At 40.5% G+C, this 17,573-nt stretch overlaps 1 protein-coding gene across 1 annotated transcript in view; it reads right to left on the bottom strand.

The window, feature by feature from the left end:
- Nucleotides 1–569: 569 nt before the first annotated feature.
- pde8a (phosphodiesterase 8A) overlaps nucleotides 570–17,573 on the bottom strand; it is a 42,082-nt gene continuing 25,078 nt past the window's right edge. The window contains exons 5-22 of the mRNA XM_054610040.1: nucleotides 17,381–17,435; nucleotides 16,962–17,050; nucleotides 16,645–16,723; nucleotides 16,091–16,231; nucleotides 15,326–15,414; nucleotides 15,138–15,189; nucleotides 15,003–15,045; nucleotides 12,825–12,902; nucleotides 12,557–12,627; nucleotides 11,464–11,628; nucleotides 8,775–8,823; nucleotides 8,534–8,669; nucleotides 8,238–8,436; nucleotides 6,566–6,783; nucleotides 5,614–5,746; nucleotides 4,490–4,654; nucleotides 4,221–4,350; nucleotides 570–3,733 (exon numbers count right to left, since the gene is read on the bottom strand). Coding sequence (XP_054466015.1) covers nucleotides 3,627–3,733; nucleotides 4,221–4,350; nucleotides 4,490–4,654; nucleotides 5,614–5,746; nucleotides 6,566–6,783; nucleotides 8,238–8,436; nucleotides 8,534–8,669; nucleotides 8,775–8,823; nucleotides 11,464–11,628; nucleotides 12,557–12,627; nucleotides 12,825–12,902; nucleotides 15,003–15,045; nucleotides 15,138–15,189; nucleotides 15,326–15,414; nucleotides 16,091–16,231; nucleotides 16,645–16,723; nucleotides 16,962–17,050; nucleotides 17,381–17,435 — 1,999 coding nt within the window. The 3' untranslated portion in view covers nucleotides 570–3,626. The remainder of the gene's footprint in view (nucleotides 3,734–4,220; nucleotides 4,351–4,489; nucleotides 4,655–5,613; nucleotides 5,747–6,565; nucleotides 6,784–8,237; nucleotides 8,437–8,533; nucleotides 8,670–8,774; nucleotides 8,824–11,463; nucleotides 11,629–12,556; nucleotides 12,628–12,824; nucleotides 12,903–15,002; nucleotides 15,046–15,137; nucleotides 15,190–15,325; nucleotides 15,415–16,090; nucleotides 16,232–16,644; nucleotides 16,724–16,961; nucleotides 17,051–17,380; nucleotides 17,436–17,573) is intronic.

Below are 17,573 nucleotides of genomic sequence, written 5' to 3' on the forward strand. Positions count from 1 at the left end.
CGGTTCAGTTCATATTTCACCTTTATTCCAACTACTTTGTCTGATTTGGTTCATTGATAATATTCTAATAATACTGATATATCAAACTTTGTCACGGATGGTACAATAACTTCCAGGACTTGTTGCCCATTATCAAGACAGGCATTCACTGTCTTAAATTATGAAATACAAAAAAAAAAATAGGAGCCCTGTCCATCCAGCCAAAGGTACCAATGTACTGTGTCTAGAAATAGAAAAATCTATTTTATTAGTACAACATTACACGACCAGACTACAAACTGTGGCGTCCCTCTCGCAGATTGTGTAATGTTTGTAATTGCTCGTCTCAATATTTAGGCGATGCATTACCTACATCACAGGCATTACATCACTTCCTGTTTGTCAGGGCTGACTGTGGTGCAATTTTTGTTGAATGGAAAGCTAGTCAGGCTGAGTTCAGACACATTTAGCACTGCATGAAAAAAAAAACTCAGCCCACTCATTAATTTCTTGATTCTCTGCTTTGGCAAAAAAAAATTAAATGGTGCAAAAAAAATACACATCTATCAAACGGTTTGTTCTCGCACATAGTATGTCATAAAGTGTGCATAATGAATGACCAAACACATATTCTATACAAATATGACTATAAATGTATGAGAAATGGAGGCATTTGTTTGTTCAAATGCTTAGAATAACCTACATTTAGCTGACAAGGACCTCTTGCAACTTTGGCAAATTACTGACTCTCTTTTGCCAGGAACATTTTTTGAAGTTGAATTACGTTGTTTTTAATATTGCAAAACCACGAAAGAGTAGTTTGTGGTAGATAGATGGGTCCACAAAATGATTTAGACATGGGAGACCATTGTTTATTTCCCATTTCCTTTTTACCAGCCAACATAGTGTTCTTTTAACCAGGACCACAATCATTTCCTAATCTTAATCAAATAGTCATTTCAAACCAAACCACGATCATTCCCTAACCTCAACCTTAAAGCGACAATATTTAACTTTTGAAAGAAACAAAACCAACACTTAAAAAGGAAAAGTTGAATTCATAGGCAATCAAACACACACTTGATCAATTCAATACACTAAGCACTCAGTTATGTGTTCTTAAAAAACAGTTTTTTTAAATGATAAATGATGAGTGACCCCAAAGAGATGAATAAGGCTGTGTGAACTACTCATTCCTACACCTTTTGAGATCAGGTATTCTAATGTTAACATTAGACAGTCTGGAAGAAGAAAAGAGATAAAGTACAATGTGCCATCTCAATGAAAGGAAATTAGTTTAATTTTGTTCTCTACTGTCCATTTTACAGGAGGTACAGTAGGGGTCTGAACTGGCCACCATGTAGTTTGAGATATATCTTTTGCCTCCATTAAAAAAAACCTCAAACTTGGTCTTTTCTTATTGCTCTAAAACTAGTAAAACAAGTAACCTAAAGAGGCAGTAAGATAGCTAGACAGACTCAGTGCAAATAACAAATACATTTTTAAGGCATATTGTAGGCTAATAAAGAATGAGAGAAAAAAGACAAGAGAAAGATGACATAAGTAAGGAGGACACAGGTTGAATCCTTGCAGGAAATAGACTGCAAACTTATAATTGACATTATTTTATTTTTCATTGAATAGTTTCTATTTTTTCCCCCGTGCCTTCAGACCAAGATGTGAATCAGAAGGAACAAACAAATCCCCTGATTGAGTGTACAGTTCTGTCATAAGAGAGAAACAAAATAAACGTGGTCAAAACATCTCATTAACCATCATTTGCTTAGCTGTTATGGCATTTATATACTGTTTAAAGAGGAAATATTCTTAATAAGTAAACAATCTTTAACATATATTAGTATCCTGATCTGAAAACAGCCTTGAACATAAAGCTGTTCCCTGGGTCTGTGGATAAGGATGTTGGACAAGTGGCCAAAATAGAATGGTGTTTGATCAAAAATCAATGCAAGCTGGCCTCTAGGAGACTGCTTAAAGACAGTGATAGACAACTCTGCGATCCACATCCTTCTTAACCATTTAGTTTTCTGTATACATGCTGAGTGTGACCATCCAATTCACAGGTATTCAGATAGCTAGAATGGTATATCATTTGCAAATCCAGTGTAAAATTCATTGTCTATAAAAATATTGAGATTTACTTGAACATAACCTTCTGACTATGTCATAATAAAAACTCCAGATGTCCGTTGCAGTTGCACAGTGGGATGTACTGTATAAATATTGTATAAAATAAGGCAGTCTTTTCAGTAGGATAAACCAGATACAAAAATTTCTGGGAGAAAAAAATTTCAAGTCCAAAATGTTTTCACATATTTCTGCTGTTGTCAAATGTCAAGCGGTTTACAGCATTAAACCAAGAGTAAGGGACTGTTGCAACAATGAATACACCCACGCGCCCACACCTACGACCCAAACACACCCACACGTACACACACACGCACACCCGCCCCGCGCACACAAACTCCTGATGATCAACAATAACAGCTTATTCTACAATGCAACATCCCATCCCTGGACAAATCACTGAGACGTAGACATTTCTAATATTGTTTACAGTGCAATACAAAAGTGTTCATTCAAACTGGTACTGTACTTTTGATAAGAAAATAAAAATGTTTAAAATGGTAATGCTTCATATGAATAATAATTGTGATTTTTTTTTTTTGAGAGCTATAGTAGTGTTTGTCTCCATCAGCTTTGGCTTTTTTCTCTCTTTCTGAAATTCATTTTGTTCTTATTTATTTATTTATTTGTCAACTAATTTGTTTGTGAATCTTAATATAGAAAATGGATCATCTAAGAAAAATGAACATACCAAATCATCTGTAATTAGTTACCTATGATCATGATGTTGAGGTTTTCGTCTCTCAGCAGTGGCCCAAAGTTAAGATCCACTCCCTGACCCACATAGAAAGCATCCCCTCCCACGTGTCTGTTGTGACAGTGTCATGTCAACTTGGATGTGTTTCTGAAGGACACATGAAAATATTGCCAAAAAAAAAAAAAAAAAAAAGAGCAGTGGAGTGTTCTTCCATGGTGCCGCCTCCAGGGGCAGAGGGAGCACTCCTGCCCTGTTGCGAGCACATGGATGGAGGTCAAAGGTGATTGTATGGCCTGATGAGGATTGGACACACTTCATATCCAGGCCACATTTCAACCCACTCCTCAAGTGTTGCTCGCTCCTTCATTAAACAAGCAGTTTTTACTCAAACAGCAACTTCACAGGCAGAAAGGACGGCCCATAAGTAAATAAGGGGACGGATGCTTTGCCAGGAGGCCTGTTAGGACCCCCTCTCAGTCATGTCACTTGACCAGCTACACTGCGAATGGCCGAGAGGCACGAGAAGTTCATGAGGATGCTGTGTGTCCGTGTCTGTTTGTCACAGTTTTCATCTGACAGGGTTGTAAAAAGCCAGCAGTGTCACTGCTGCAAACGGCCCGTCAGGAAGTCCTTCTGTGGTTTCCGTGTGGACGGACATGTGGACGCTCGGCGTGCTACAGAAGCAGGAGAGTGAAGGCGAGGAGGCCTTTTGGCTGGCTGGGCTGGCAGGGAGAGAGACGCCCCCAGCAAGAGAGAGGAGGGCTGCCCCGGACTGCAGAGTCCCTGGGCTGAACACAGCAGCGGCCTACTCCGGAGGCGGTCGCAGGCTGTGCAGCTTCCTCTCATCCAGGCCTTTCCAGTACTTGAAGTTGTTGTCCAAGTGCTGCATAAGATTGGGGAGGTCTGCAAAAGCTGGAGGGACAACAAAAAGGAAGTTTAATATCAAATTTGAATCAAGATTGTTTTTCAATTTGAACACTACAGTCTCATTACTCTTTGTGAAAGACTAATAAATGCTCAAGTCCAACTTTTTAGCTTTTATTCCTCAACTCAGCATATAAGGTCAGGATCTGTATTGATAATGGTCCGGTATCAAATCGGTGTAGGTATAAAAGTGTTTTTTTAAACATGATATTTGAATTCAGTAGCTAATTTGACAGCTGTATAAACATATTCACTTTGATAAAGTTTGTCATTCCTTTTGAAGTTTTCTTTACATTACAACCATTGTGGTTACAATGTCCATTGTGTGTGCTATGTGTGTGTTTGTCTATGCTGCTATTGTACACAGGTCTCTCTTAAAAAAAGACTTGATGTCAATAAGATTATACCACTAATCATTCAGATTTATAACAGTGTATGTATCTGTAGTGTGTTGCATCATGCTGTGCAGTCTTACCATCCCATGCATCAAACATGTCCGTAATGAAGTAGTCTATGAAGGAAATCTGGGACTTTGGGATGCTACACGTGTTTCTGTCGAACACAGGCATAACCACCGGTAGACCTTGTCTCTTCTCCTCGTCAGTCTGCACCAGAGACGACAGCACAAGTGATCATCACGTACAATAAATGCATAATTACAAAAAAAACACAGTGCAATTGCTGCTTGCTGGATCCATCTCTCCAACCATGAGCACCATGAGTTATTTTTTTTCTTCTAATTACCTGTGCAAAATACTCCTCTGAGATGCGTCCGGCCCATTCTATACAGAGCTCCTGAGGCCTGCATGGATTGGAGATGTCTGCACACTTAATCAGCATCCGCTTGACGAGGATGCGATTCTCAGGGGATGTCAGAATGCTTTTGGCAGATTCCTCATCATTGTTTCCCTAAAAAACAAAACAAAACAAAGAAAACATAAGCAGAATATTAGCACAATGACAACTAAAGTTCTACTTTTTAGTGCCAATAGACAGCCTCTTATAGCACACGCAGCAGCTTGACACCTTTAAAAATAACTGACCGTGTCTGTACATGAACCAAACCAGGAAGCTGAACTATGGCACGGACAGCTGATAAAGGTTTTCTTTATGGAGAGTCTGTATTCAGCGCATGTTCACTATGGGATCCCTCAACACTTGCATGTAAAAGACTAGAGCATGGTTCCTGCAGTCACATGATTTGCAGCCGTCTGTATGTTTCAAGATTTAATTCACTGACAATTATGTTCAGCACAAGTACAGACGATCCATTTAAGCCCGAGATGACTGAGGTCTCTATTTTTTTCTGAGTCTGGAGGTTAATTGAATGAAAGTGTAAGTTACAGAAAGACCAGAGAGCTTTTTTTTAATCAACTTAACTTAAACTCTATTACAATTCATATCAAACACTTAAATGTTCTCAAAGTGGCTTTGTTTAGTGTAAAAAGATCTGCATCAAATCATTTATTCGGCTCATTCCTGCCTTTAAAGGGCAAGAAAACTTTTAAATGTCTGTGTTGAGCATTCCACACGCAGACGAGAAAGATGGTACCAAGTTGCAAAATTCTCTCCCCACAAAGATATCAGTGCCGAGGCAACAACCGGCCACAGGTCCCCTGAACCAGTATCACCATCTTTCAAGCTCGTAATCTATTGTTGCTTGCATACTGTTGCACTGTTCAGCCACAGAATGAGATCACAATAACTGTGTCTATCTACTGTCAGAATGCTCCCGTGTATCCTTCCTGCTCTGACACACAAAACTTATCTATTAGAAAAAGAAGCAGAGGCCTAACTTAGAACTACTATTTCTACACAGCTATGAAATATGAAAACATTTAAAAGTGTTGCAGTAAATCCAATCTCACCCCGTTCTCCTCCAGAGCAGCCAGTGGCTTGTTGATGCTGTTGACAAATTTGTTGACGTGTTCAAAGTGTTTGGTCATCTCGGTTGCGAGCACCATATCAATGATGGCCTGTCGAAGTGTTCGATATTCATTCCTAGAGAGAGAGAGAGAGAGAGACGAAGGAGGGGGAGGCAGAGAGAGGAGGAAAAGAGAAAACAGAGCGGGTGAGATAACAGTGTGGTAAATAGCATGGAAACCCGTGTGAACAGTTTTCCCCTTCTGACGGCAGTGACAGTGGCGATGAATGGATGCTTTGTCCACCTTCCCCCTCGGAGGGGACCAGCACATGTGAGCTATTCTGCTTTGGGACTCCAATCACATTACTACCCCACCACTGTCAACACACACACTGTATTGCTTTCATCTGCACATATGCAGACTTAATTTATCCCCTTACGATACCTCAGGTGATGTCTGTATCACAAACTATTTCTATAAGAAACTCAAGACACACAATATTCATTTTCTCTATTTTATATATTGACAAAGACAGATATTCTTTTTCCAGAAATTACAGAACAGTAGCTTGGCTTGCAAAAAGTGTTCATATGACTAAACACAAAAGTCAGCAAATTCAGCTAATTTGGAATAAATTAGAGAAATAGTTCAGCCCAAAGTAGAAATATAGTAATTATCTTTTCAACCACGTGTCAGTAAAAACTGTTAGTTTATCTCTTTTGGAGAAGCTGAGTTGCAGTAAATATTGGTCTTTTGAGCACACAATGCACTTATTTGATTGATAGTTGGATTAGACTACTTGGGGTATTTGTATTGATTTGTTTTTTAGGACTTGCAGCAACATACTCAGGATCAGGAGAATGACTAGGTTCAGTTTTGCGATCCTGTGAACAGACAGGGCATGAGCAGATACTTTTTTTGGGGTGACCTTTTCCTTGGGTAGTGAATCTCCTACCTTTCAATGTTCTTGAAGATGTTGCACTTATCATCTCTGGTAGTGATCTGGAAGGCCAGCGCTGCGTGGTGGCTCTCTAGCACAGCTGTGTCATTGTAGAGGATGGCCAGCTCGCTTCCTGCGTTGCACAGGAAGCTGTTGGTGCGTCCCGGGTGGTCAACGTCGTGCACAGTGGCAGCAATCAGGGCAGCCACCTCGTCGATGGGATCCAAACTTTGCTGTTGGGGCAGATTGGACAAATCTTTGGGAATTAAAAGGAGAAATGCCCGGTATATTACCACCTCTGTTTATAGTTCTGAGTGAACCACTATAGGGCAAAAGCTGGCAAAGTATAACCTTCTACTACATTGTCACAACATATCAACACAGCTGTGAGGTGCTTTAAGTTTAGTTTGCAGGTTGAACCAGGAAGTAGCTCTACATCGAGAAAGACAGTTGTGATTCATAATTAGGATAATAACATTTAATGTTCACCTTGATTTAGCGGCATCTACAGGGGATCCCAAGCTACCAAACACATGTAAAATGTACACATTTCTATTCTCTATATACTGTATTTACATTATGCAGCCGAAATGAAGGGCTAGATCAAGCAAATACAGTGAATAATGTTGTTGAATGTGTGTAAATCTAATTTTGACCCTAATTTTGAAGCTGTTCTTTTAATATATTGACTTCATTATTAACAGAATTAATTGACAAAAATCGATTTAAGTATAGAAAATGTAACATCATCCAAATAATTCCTAATTTCTAAATTATTTGCAACATAACAGACCTGCTAACCTGTCTGTAGATCTCCAGGGAATCATTAACCTTGGGTGAGGTAACCTCACAGTTCACTGGCTAAGCCAATGAAAGACCCCTCCACTGAGATCAGAAATAGACAGTTTGGTAATCAGCTTAGCCAGTGCACTACCTCAACTAGTTCCTGAGCCACTGACACACTTGGGCTGAAACCAAGACTCTCTTGGATAACGCCGGATCATACGGGACATCTGACACTCAAGACTGAGCCCAGAGCTGCGCTTAATAGTAGAAAATCCCAACATTTAATATGACTTCCAGGAACAGCCAAGTAGCTTCACATCTACCCATGAACTACAAGTTGTCACCTTGTTTTCCTCTCAAATCAAACATATACAGGACATTCAAGTAATAATGAGGCATCAATTTTTTTGTATGTAGCATTTACTTAGATAATACAGTTGTGAACAGCACTCCATGGGCAGAGTGGCTTCAACATAAAAACCAAAAGAGCTGTTAAAAAGTAAGAATTTGTGCAGCATGCTGACTTACCAAACACGGACATCTTATTCATATATTTCACTAAATAAACCTTTTTGAGAAGCCTCCCTGATAAAAGCTAATAATGGGTAATTGTAAGGCGCTGCAATTAACGATTTTATTAATTAGCAATTCATTTGTCAATCATTTTCTCAATTATTTAACAGAAAATAGACACATGGCAATCACAACAGCATGGCAACCCAAGGTCACGTCTATGATTTTCTTGTTTTCTCCCCCCCCCCTAAAGAAGTGTATTAAGTATCACATAAGACAAAGAAAGACAGTAAAAGCTAGCTATGGACCAGCAGCAACATTCTGAAAGAAAAACTTGTAATATTTTTGCAGGTTTGGCATTCTTAATTCTTACTATTTGTTAATTTACCTTGACCCTCTCCTTGCCGAGAAAGTATGCAGTTGCGTGCAGGACATCAGCTGCATGGGAAGAGTTGTGGTAGGAGTTACTGGAGTGGTAGTTAGCTTCAATCACTTGTAGCCAGGAGCGCAAAGTGGCCTCTGGACAGTTTAGGTACTCGCAGACCCCAAATCGGGAGAAGATCTTCATGCCCAAGTAAGTCAAAGGCCTGCGGGAGGATTCAGTATGGTAGTTTAACAAAAACTCTCAATCCAAATCATTTGACACTGTTCCTCTGGTGGCCCTTAACTTTGTTGTTGCCTCACCGTTTCATGGTTGCAGCTTCCAAATTGACGATGTCAAAATCCCACGAGTCCTCATTCTCCATGGTCTGGGCGATACGAGGGGGAATGTCATTTAAAGACAGAGGAGTTGTCAGGTGACTGGGGATATGGTGGGGCTCTGTGAGCGAAAGAGGCACAATAGAGGAGGCATTCAGATAAAGAGAGCTGCTAAAACATAGCACAGCACTTCATGTCGTCCCTCCTGTGCTTTATGTAAACTTACGTTTTGTGGCCAAGATGTATTCATTTCCTGACAATCTGCGTAAACCATCCTGTGAAGAAGAAAGACAGAACATGTCAGGGAGTGGAGAAGCGAGACCTTAAAAACTGACTGTATCATTCATCCTTTTTGAACAGCCACATAAAGAGTTCAGCTCAAGTGTTAAGAGCATTGGCGTCACGTCTGTCTAAAAAACTGCAAGGGCCTTCAAAATATATTTGGACAGTGAAATTGTTTGGATGCTATGAGACATTTGCTCTGACATCAGATCTGATACAAAAGTCATCTGTGCTAAATTAAGCTGCTAGGAGCCCCAACACAGACACAAACATCAGCTTGGATGTCGGAGTAAAGAAAGCTGGATGGGACCAGTCATGTTACTGGGACTTGCACATCATCAACCATCAGTGATGTTTCATTGACCCACGAAAATAAACAAATAAAACCCAGATAAAGCCACAAGTCAGGTAGAATTCCTCTCAGAAAAATAGATTAAAAAAAAAAAAACTTAAACATTTTAAACCCCTCAGAGAATGAGGACTAGGTGTATATGGATGGATCAAGGCTTATATCAAACTAAATTAAATTTACTTTTCTAACAATCCTACATTTCTTGAATTAATCCCTCAATAGCTCAATGATTTTCCCAGCAAAGAGAACAAATAATATCTGTTTATCATTTGTAAGTGTGAGTGAATGTTTTGCTGCTGCATTTAGACAAAGTTGCAGAAGGAAAAGCATTTCAAGAGCGTAACAGATAGCAACAGTGTAACAATAAGAGCCAACAAAGACACGGATCTTCCATATTAACACTTTTATGAGTGTCCTTTCATCTGTGCGTGGAAACAATATTTTGGAAGCTATGTTATGTTGACACCTCATATCGTTCCCCCAACTAACACACAGAGGGAGTGGAGGGATGAGGCAGCCAAGCCGAGCTTATTAATGAAACCAATATGCAGTTTAGAAAATCATTTCCATATTTATGAACTGTAATAGTTGTGTCAGAAATGACGCCATGGTAATTCATGTACACGTGTCCGACAATCTACAGCAAATTATTACATTATGACATTTGTCTTCCTCCGGGCAGTGCTGCATGCTGTGAAAGCAAATGGGGCTCATCAGTGGGGTAACACTTCATCACCCAAATAATCAAAGACTTCTCAGTGGTTAGAAGTAGAATGATCTGGGTCTTCTAGGACTGATTCGTATCAGCTGTGGATAATAAACTACGTGATGAAAAAGCAAATCAGTTTACAGCCACACTAGCGGCGTGGCTAAAAATCATGTAAGCATTGTCACTGCAAAGCATGTAAGCATTGTCACTGCAAAGCATGTAAGCATTGTCACTGCAAAGCATGTAAGCATTGTCACTGCATTGAGCATGTTGACAGTAGCATTTAGCTCACAAAGCTGCTAGCGTTGCTGTAGGCTCCTGTTAGCAACAACTACCACAGCAGCATACATAAATATTGTTTAAATATGTCTCTTGAAGAATAACTGTGACAAGAAGCTACAGTCATTTTGAACTAAAATATATATTGTTTTGTGGTGTAAATGCCCTCAGGCTATTGTGTGTCATGAAAATGTTAAAAGATCTAAAAACGCCATAAAAATTAAGGATTGCCGACATTAAGGCCTCCACATCTCTCAAATAACATTTGTGTCACTCGTCAGCTATATATGGGTGATAGGCCGGTATCACCCAGTCATTCTGGAGCAATATAATTATATATATATTGGGCGTGAGTGAGTTCATGGGTGTGTGTCGCAGAGTGAAATGTTTACTTCACAAGTGAAAAAGGAAGAGGAGACTGGCTCATCTTTGACCCGAGCATTGTCTCATGGTGGCGCTGCCTCTGTACACACTGGTTATTTTAAGACTTTCTCCCCAGAAAGATGACAGCTCTTCTCTTAATGTTCAGACCTCTCCCTAACAAACACATACAAAATACATATGCAACCAGGCACCTCATAAAACCAATATGATTCTACATAAATAACGATCTGAACCTGGACTCACGCCTCACGGTTTTCTGGTTTCATCAGCCTTTATCACTTATGCAGAACAAATCTTTCGGGCGAAGGACTGTGTGTAATGCCTCCCTGCCTCTGTGTATCCAGAGAGAACATGTATAAGTAAAGCCATGCTTATTCATCTGATCCAAAGAACAGGATGTTTCCAGGCCTGTGGAGTCAAGAGGAAGAGGTTCATGCGAGTGTGAGTGTGTGCATGTGTGCCGAGAGAGAGAGGGGGGAGAAAGAGAGGGCGGGGTAGGCTTTCCTCTCCAGCCTACAGGAGCACAAAGGACAATCTAACACTTCCTCTGGGGTTGTTGCCAAGACTGCCAACTTGGCACTCTTTCTACTTCTGTACTTCACCATTGCTGTCTGTTAATATCTCTCTCTGTCTCTCTCTCCCTCCCCCAAATATGTACAGAGATCCTCACAAAAACAAAAGTCTGCATACTCCCCTGACTCTCTGTTTCTTTCATCTAACACATTATCGTGGGCTTTCATGGTGGATGGACACTCATGTAGACATGCTTGTTATCACTGTGGAATTCTGCAAATGCTCTGACGTGTGTTATCATATGGGTGTCTATTCATTCGTAGCGGAAGGAAGCTGTTTGGGTGTTTCGTACTTCTCGAAGGACCCTCATGCTCTAAAAGGCCTGCTGCTGCTTACCGTCATCAGCCCCCCAACGAGGTCATTCGTATGGGGGTCTTCATCCTTGGTGCCCAGCTGTGGGGAGTAGAGCTCAGTCGTCCTCAGGATCTCCAGTACCCGATCCAAGGCCTCTGCCACAGGCATAGGACTGCTTTCCTGCGCTGCATTGATGATGTTGATTACCTGGATGACGAAATAAATAAGATGATATTTGTTTGTGAAGCACTTTTTGAAAACCAACTACAATGATAGCAAAAAGAAAACATATAGGATGTAATACAAGACATTTACTGGACCAAAGTGAAACAGGCAGAGCAAGTTCTGATAACATAACATGAAAGGAATAAAGACAATTCAGGTAAAATCAAGTAAAATCTGAGTAAGTTTCAAATAGATCCATGCCCGGACTAAAAACAAAACTAACATTTTAAATAATGAGGAAGTAGCATGAAAAATTATTTGTCTCTGACATTAATAAAGAAATCTTATTTCTAAAACATTTCTGAAGTGATAAAAAAAAAAAGCCCAGTAGCTTGATGTACAGAGAGAATAACATTTTTTATTCCAAAATTAGACCTTGGAGGTTCTAACAATGGGCACCTATGGCGAGGTCAGCAAGTAAGTGCAAGAACACAAGTTTTAGCTAACGCACGCACACACCCACACACGCACACACACACACACACACACACACACACACACACACACTACCAGCAGTTCTATCAGTGCTTTATTCTGGAGAGGATGACGCCTACAGGGACTGACTACACAGTCAAATGATACAACAGTGGAACTGCAGTGTGTCATATGACCCATCCCTGGGGACTTTCTCTGTTTCTGACTATGCGGGCTGCAGACTACATAAACCACTGAAACAGCAGGTCATCCTGGTCTAACATGCTTTCCTGTCTTGTGCATGAAATGTGGCATTTTATCAGCCTATTTGCACTTGTCATGGTATGCGTGGCCTCTAGCCTTTGATGCTAGTAGCGGCACAAGAAGTGCTCATGGCATTAGTGGCAGTTTTATAACCCAAGAGTCATGAGATACGTAACCTCAGTACAAAATGCTCATCATATGATGGCGGCTGGGAGGGATGATGGGAACTCACCTTGGTGATGGGAGCTTCTATAGTCATGGAGTGGATTCGGGCCATTGAGGAGTGCCTTCGCTGTGAGCTCCCTGGCAGGATGGAGGAAGAAAAAAAACAATAGACCCATATTATAATTCAACAACAAATTAAGCTGCAGTTTTCCATCTAACAAATATGTTTGCATGGGTGTCCAATCAACACTTGATGCAAAAAGACAACTGGGAAGGTTTCATAAGCTGATAAGTAACGCCCAAAGTTTCCATCATTTGTCTCCCTTCACTCTCACCATCGCTCCCCCGAGACGTTGTGGATCTTACGTCCAGAGAGCCTTTCCTCCGGTCTTTGTGCTTACTGGATTGGATGTCTGGGGAAAATAAAACACCTTAAATTAACACACACACACACACACACACACACACACACACACACACACACACACACACACACACACACACACACACACACACACACACACACACACACACACACACACACACACACACAAATCTGACTTTGGCCCCCCATTACAATATCCTTGGCAAGTGGAGGCGATGTCGTAATCAATCCAACCAGAATTTATCAGTCTGATTTTGATCATAACTCAATTTATTCACCCTACTGACTCTGTAGTTATTCACAAATTTTGAGGTTTTAATCCAGTAAAAGTGTAACAATTGGTCAAAAGTTTAGAACAAAAGGTGCAAAAGTAAGATCTATGACTCACCCAACAGAGTGAAATTTTATCATTTATCATCATTATAAACATTCTCCAGTGCAAAGCTACTGGAAATACTACAGAAAATTGGGATTGTCAAGTCAACCTCACAGGTCAAATCCAGACAGAAAATAGTAGATATTTTAATCGTTTTTATTTCTATTGTCAGATCTGTCCTCTGTATTTCAAGAAAAAGGCTGGTGTTATTCATTCCACCAGGAGAGACATGCATGGGTGAGTGAGTCACTATGCACCTCTGTGTCTGTCCAATTTCCCAATCTGCTTATGCAAACTGTATAATACATGCTCAAGTACCTCCTGTGGTTGCAGTGGCTCACACTTTCTTAAAGCACCTGTTATTGCCTGTTTTATACAGCCAGTGACTGCCTACTGACTCCTCACTGACTACTCTTAAACAGCCTCGGCTGGTAGGTGCCGCTGAACCCCAGCCGATGCTCTGCGTCCAGAGACACAGTGGGGTGAAAACAGTTTGCTCACTTTTAATGATTTGGACGTGTTTGGCTAACCGCGGCTAAACGGAATTACCAGTACACACATTGCTGTAATTCTCCACCACTCAGCCTTTGCTAAGCGGGCAGACAGCTCGGTGGTGGTGGTTATTTTAGTTTTTTTTGTTGGGACAAAGTAAAAAGTAATAGAAGGACACAGAAGTCGGCAGGAAATGTATCTTTGTTTCTTCGTCTGAGTAGGCGGACATACTGTGTATTTCAATAATATTCAAATGATAAAAACATGGATATTACATTTTGTTTGTAATTTCACTAATTTCACTAAATGCACTAAATATGATAAAACACAATTAAGACACAAACAAGTGAATTAAGAAACTGGAAAACTGAAAAAAGAACACTTTCAATACATTTTTTAAATTGGCAAATGGCTATGCTGACTAAACACTTTGGTAGGGATGTATGAGGTGCTGCATAAGAGTTAAAGTGAAATATTTATTGTGCTGTAAGACCATGCAAGGCTTCATAAACAAACAGATTTCCAAGTCACGTCTTTTCAGTGAGTTGGTGAAATGACGCCAACAGAGGAGAGATATGATCCCTGTTTTGTTGGCCTGTCAGGAGTAGCTGCTGCATTTGGAAATCAGTTGCAGCTGTGAATTGGATTTACAGTTGATACCACAATACAGCAAGGAACAATAGTCCAGTTTAGAGGAAATGAAAATGTGGATATAACCTTTTCAAGGTCAACAAAAGACATAATTCATTTCTTTTGAGGTATTTCTCAACTCGATTAAGCGTGACTGGACACTCTGTTAGTCAACCGTTTGAGATTTGTGGCATGATTAAAGAGAACAATGGTTTTCTGGCAGGGTGCAATACATTTTCTGACAAGTTTCTTAGTTTACAAAGCTCAGGTTCTCAAAATTGCCTCCAATTTATTGTTATAAACCTTGTACGTACTTATATCTGTTGTTTGCAAACACTCAGTTGAAATGAGTATTACATCTGTGTAAAACTGGAACTAATGTGGTGCTTCGTAATGACAGACACACTGTTGGCCCGAACATCCTCGAACCTTGTGACAGATCACAAGTGACACCGTCATGGAAGAACTTCCATCACTAATGCTGATAACTGCCCAGCAGAGAGAACCTGAACTACTCGAATCTGCAAGATTTTACCATAATAAATCATCTGTAATGTTATTATAATACAGAGTCGAGTAAAGAAGAAACAGTCTTGCACTTACAGTGGGCATTTTCAGGATGGATCTTACCTGTTTGAGACTCTGCCTGCACACGTTCAGTGGATTTATCACTCTGCATGGACAGAATAGAGAAGCACATTGATGCATGCCGGCCAGAAAGCTCCTTTCATTTATTTGATTGGAAAAAGTTTAAAAACATCTCACCTTATTATTGTCATTTAAAGGCCAGTTGATAGACACATAGTGTCTGATTTTTCTGTGAATGAAAAAAAGCTAATTAGTACACCAGGAAAAAACAAAGGGATACAATCATAATCATTATTTAGTTACTGGAAAGGTAATTTACATGAAGCAAGACTGAATGAGCCAGGTCTCAACATTCTGTCACTCACCCTCCCTGTCCAATTACAGGTGTGATCTTCACATTTTGCTGAATGCTGTCTCCATTCTTCTTTTTGGCATAATAAATCCCCTGCCATTCCTGGAACATAACAAGGCAGAACCGAGAGAGGAAATGAAACATACAGACACGAAATGTACAGAACCAATTATTATAACAACTGAGAACATACGATAATTATAATCATTTGAAAAAGTCCTAAAAGTGGATGTGGACTGGGTGTAGCATGGCAGTGTTCCTGGTGTAGGTTAGGTGCTGAAGTGGGGTTGGGTCAGAGTATTTCAGAGAGCAGCTAGGTGCTTTAATGGGTAGGGTGAGCGCTCCTGGAGTCCGGAGGGCTTGTTTCATGTCCCCCCACCTACAGACTGCTGTGGCGGCTTGAAAAGACTTGCCCCGCTGTTAGCCTGTCTGAGACTGACCTTCGCTCTCTGTGTAGTAAGATTACAACACCGCCATCAACCGCTGTTCTTATGCACATGAAACAGAGCTGCTGGATGGCCAGTGGTGCAGACTTACAGCACACATGAATGCACGCGCATGCATGCATGCACAGACACAAAGCCAGAAGCAGATATCTGCAGAGTGATCTGATCGTGAAGTGTGGGTCTACATGTCACAAATATGTATGTGAGAGTATCAACACTTAAGGGAAGCCTATCATTTATTTTTCTGATAAGTTCCTGATTAACTAAACCACATTGAAAATTATGTTTGTGCTGAAATGAACAGAGTAGATGATTTAATGAATGCATTTTACCTTTCCTTTCCGTATGCAGGAATTTATTGTTTCAAGGTGATCAGGCTTATTCTTCTCACTTTTAGGCACTTCTATTATTTCCTTCCCTATTAGCTCGCCCTGTTGGTAGCCCATAATGGACTCATAGGCAGGGTTCACGTACTGTGAAGGAGAGAGTACAACAGCATTCAGACTTGATCAGAGATGATGGTTTATGAAATCCACAATGAGCTCAGCCACAGTTATTTTCATTCCATGAACCTCGCCGACCGAAACTATTCAGAGAAGCTGACACATTCGTTGCTTGTTTCATTGAGCTCAGAAACATATATTCTATGTGAAATTAATAACGCGTGGACAGGCTGCACTGCTTTGATGCTAACAAAAGGAGCCATTCAGACGGACAGAGACCTCAGCTATCACTACTGGGATCTGGGATCACAAGACATGAACAGGCTCTAAAACAGCAGAGAGAAAGAACGAAAGAGGAGGAGGGGGAGACACAGTGAAGGAGAGTGATGAACGGTCCACCACAATAAAGCAACTAGAAGTATTAAAGTTTATCAGAAACCCACCTGAATTACTTGATCTTCAGAAGTGATCTCTATGGCCTCTTGGCTTTGTTCTAGAGCTGTGAAAATAGCATTTCCAGCCCTTATGCAGGTGAGGAGACAGTAGAAGAATTGTTGTTAACATATGCAACAAGCATGAGTGTTGAGCTTTTATTTATAAACATTTATACTTTGTAAAGAAAATGTTAAAATTGGCATGGAAAAGTTGAATCATTAAATGCAGATACTCTTTCTGATGCTCTGCTCCAGATACAACTTTGATTTAAGGTCGTACTGTATGCTACCAATCTAAAATGTAATACAACACTGACACGACTCACCTGAGTTTGAACTGCGCCCGCACCTCTCCATGCTCCAGCTGTAGCAGCTCATTATAGCAGGCCATCATATTGGCATTCTCCACATATCTCTGAGGGTCAAAGGGGCAACAGGGATCAATCAGAGAAAACTGAAATGGAACCATTTTCATGTCAATGTATCACAGGTAATGTATTACAGGATTCGTTTTAGTGCTGCTGACGCCATGGGCAACAATGGTTCCGTTCCAGAGAACTCAATGCACGTCTCCTGAGCAAACAGAGAGGATTTACAATCTGTATTCCTGCCTTACAGTGAGTGTTGACAGTAGGGATATAAAAAAAGCATGTCGAAAGAATAATACAAACACAGGCAGCAGAAGGCTCTCACACACACACACACACACACACACACACACATGTTCACTTTAAATGTTGCTCACCCTATTAAAGCCGGCATTGATCAGGGGCATCACAGAGGCTTCCTCTCTGTCTGGCCTTAAAAAGAGAACACATGTTAGCACCCAAACGTCGTTATGACAAACACTTGTTCAGAAAACATCACAGGTTTGCTACTTATGGACTACAGACATCTGCTGAGTCAGACAATTTAGTTCTGACAATACTCCTTATCAT

Source organism: Anoplopoma fimbria, chromosome 2 (genome assembly GCF_027596085.1).
Source record: "Anoplopoma fimbria isolate UVic2021 breed Golden Eagle Sablefish chromosome 2, Afim_UVic_2022, whole genome shotgun sequence".
NCBI lineage: Eukaryota > Metazoa > Chordata > Actinopteri > Perciformes > Anoplopomatidae > Anoplopoma > Anoplopoma fimbria.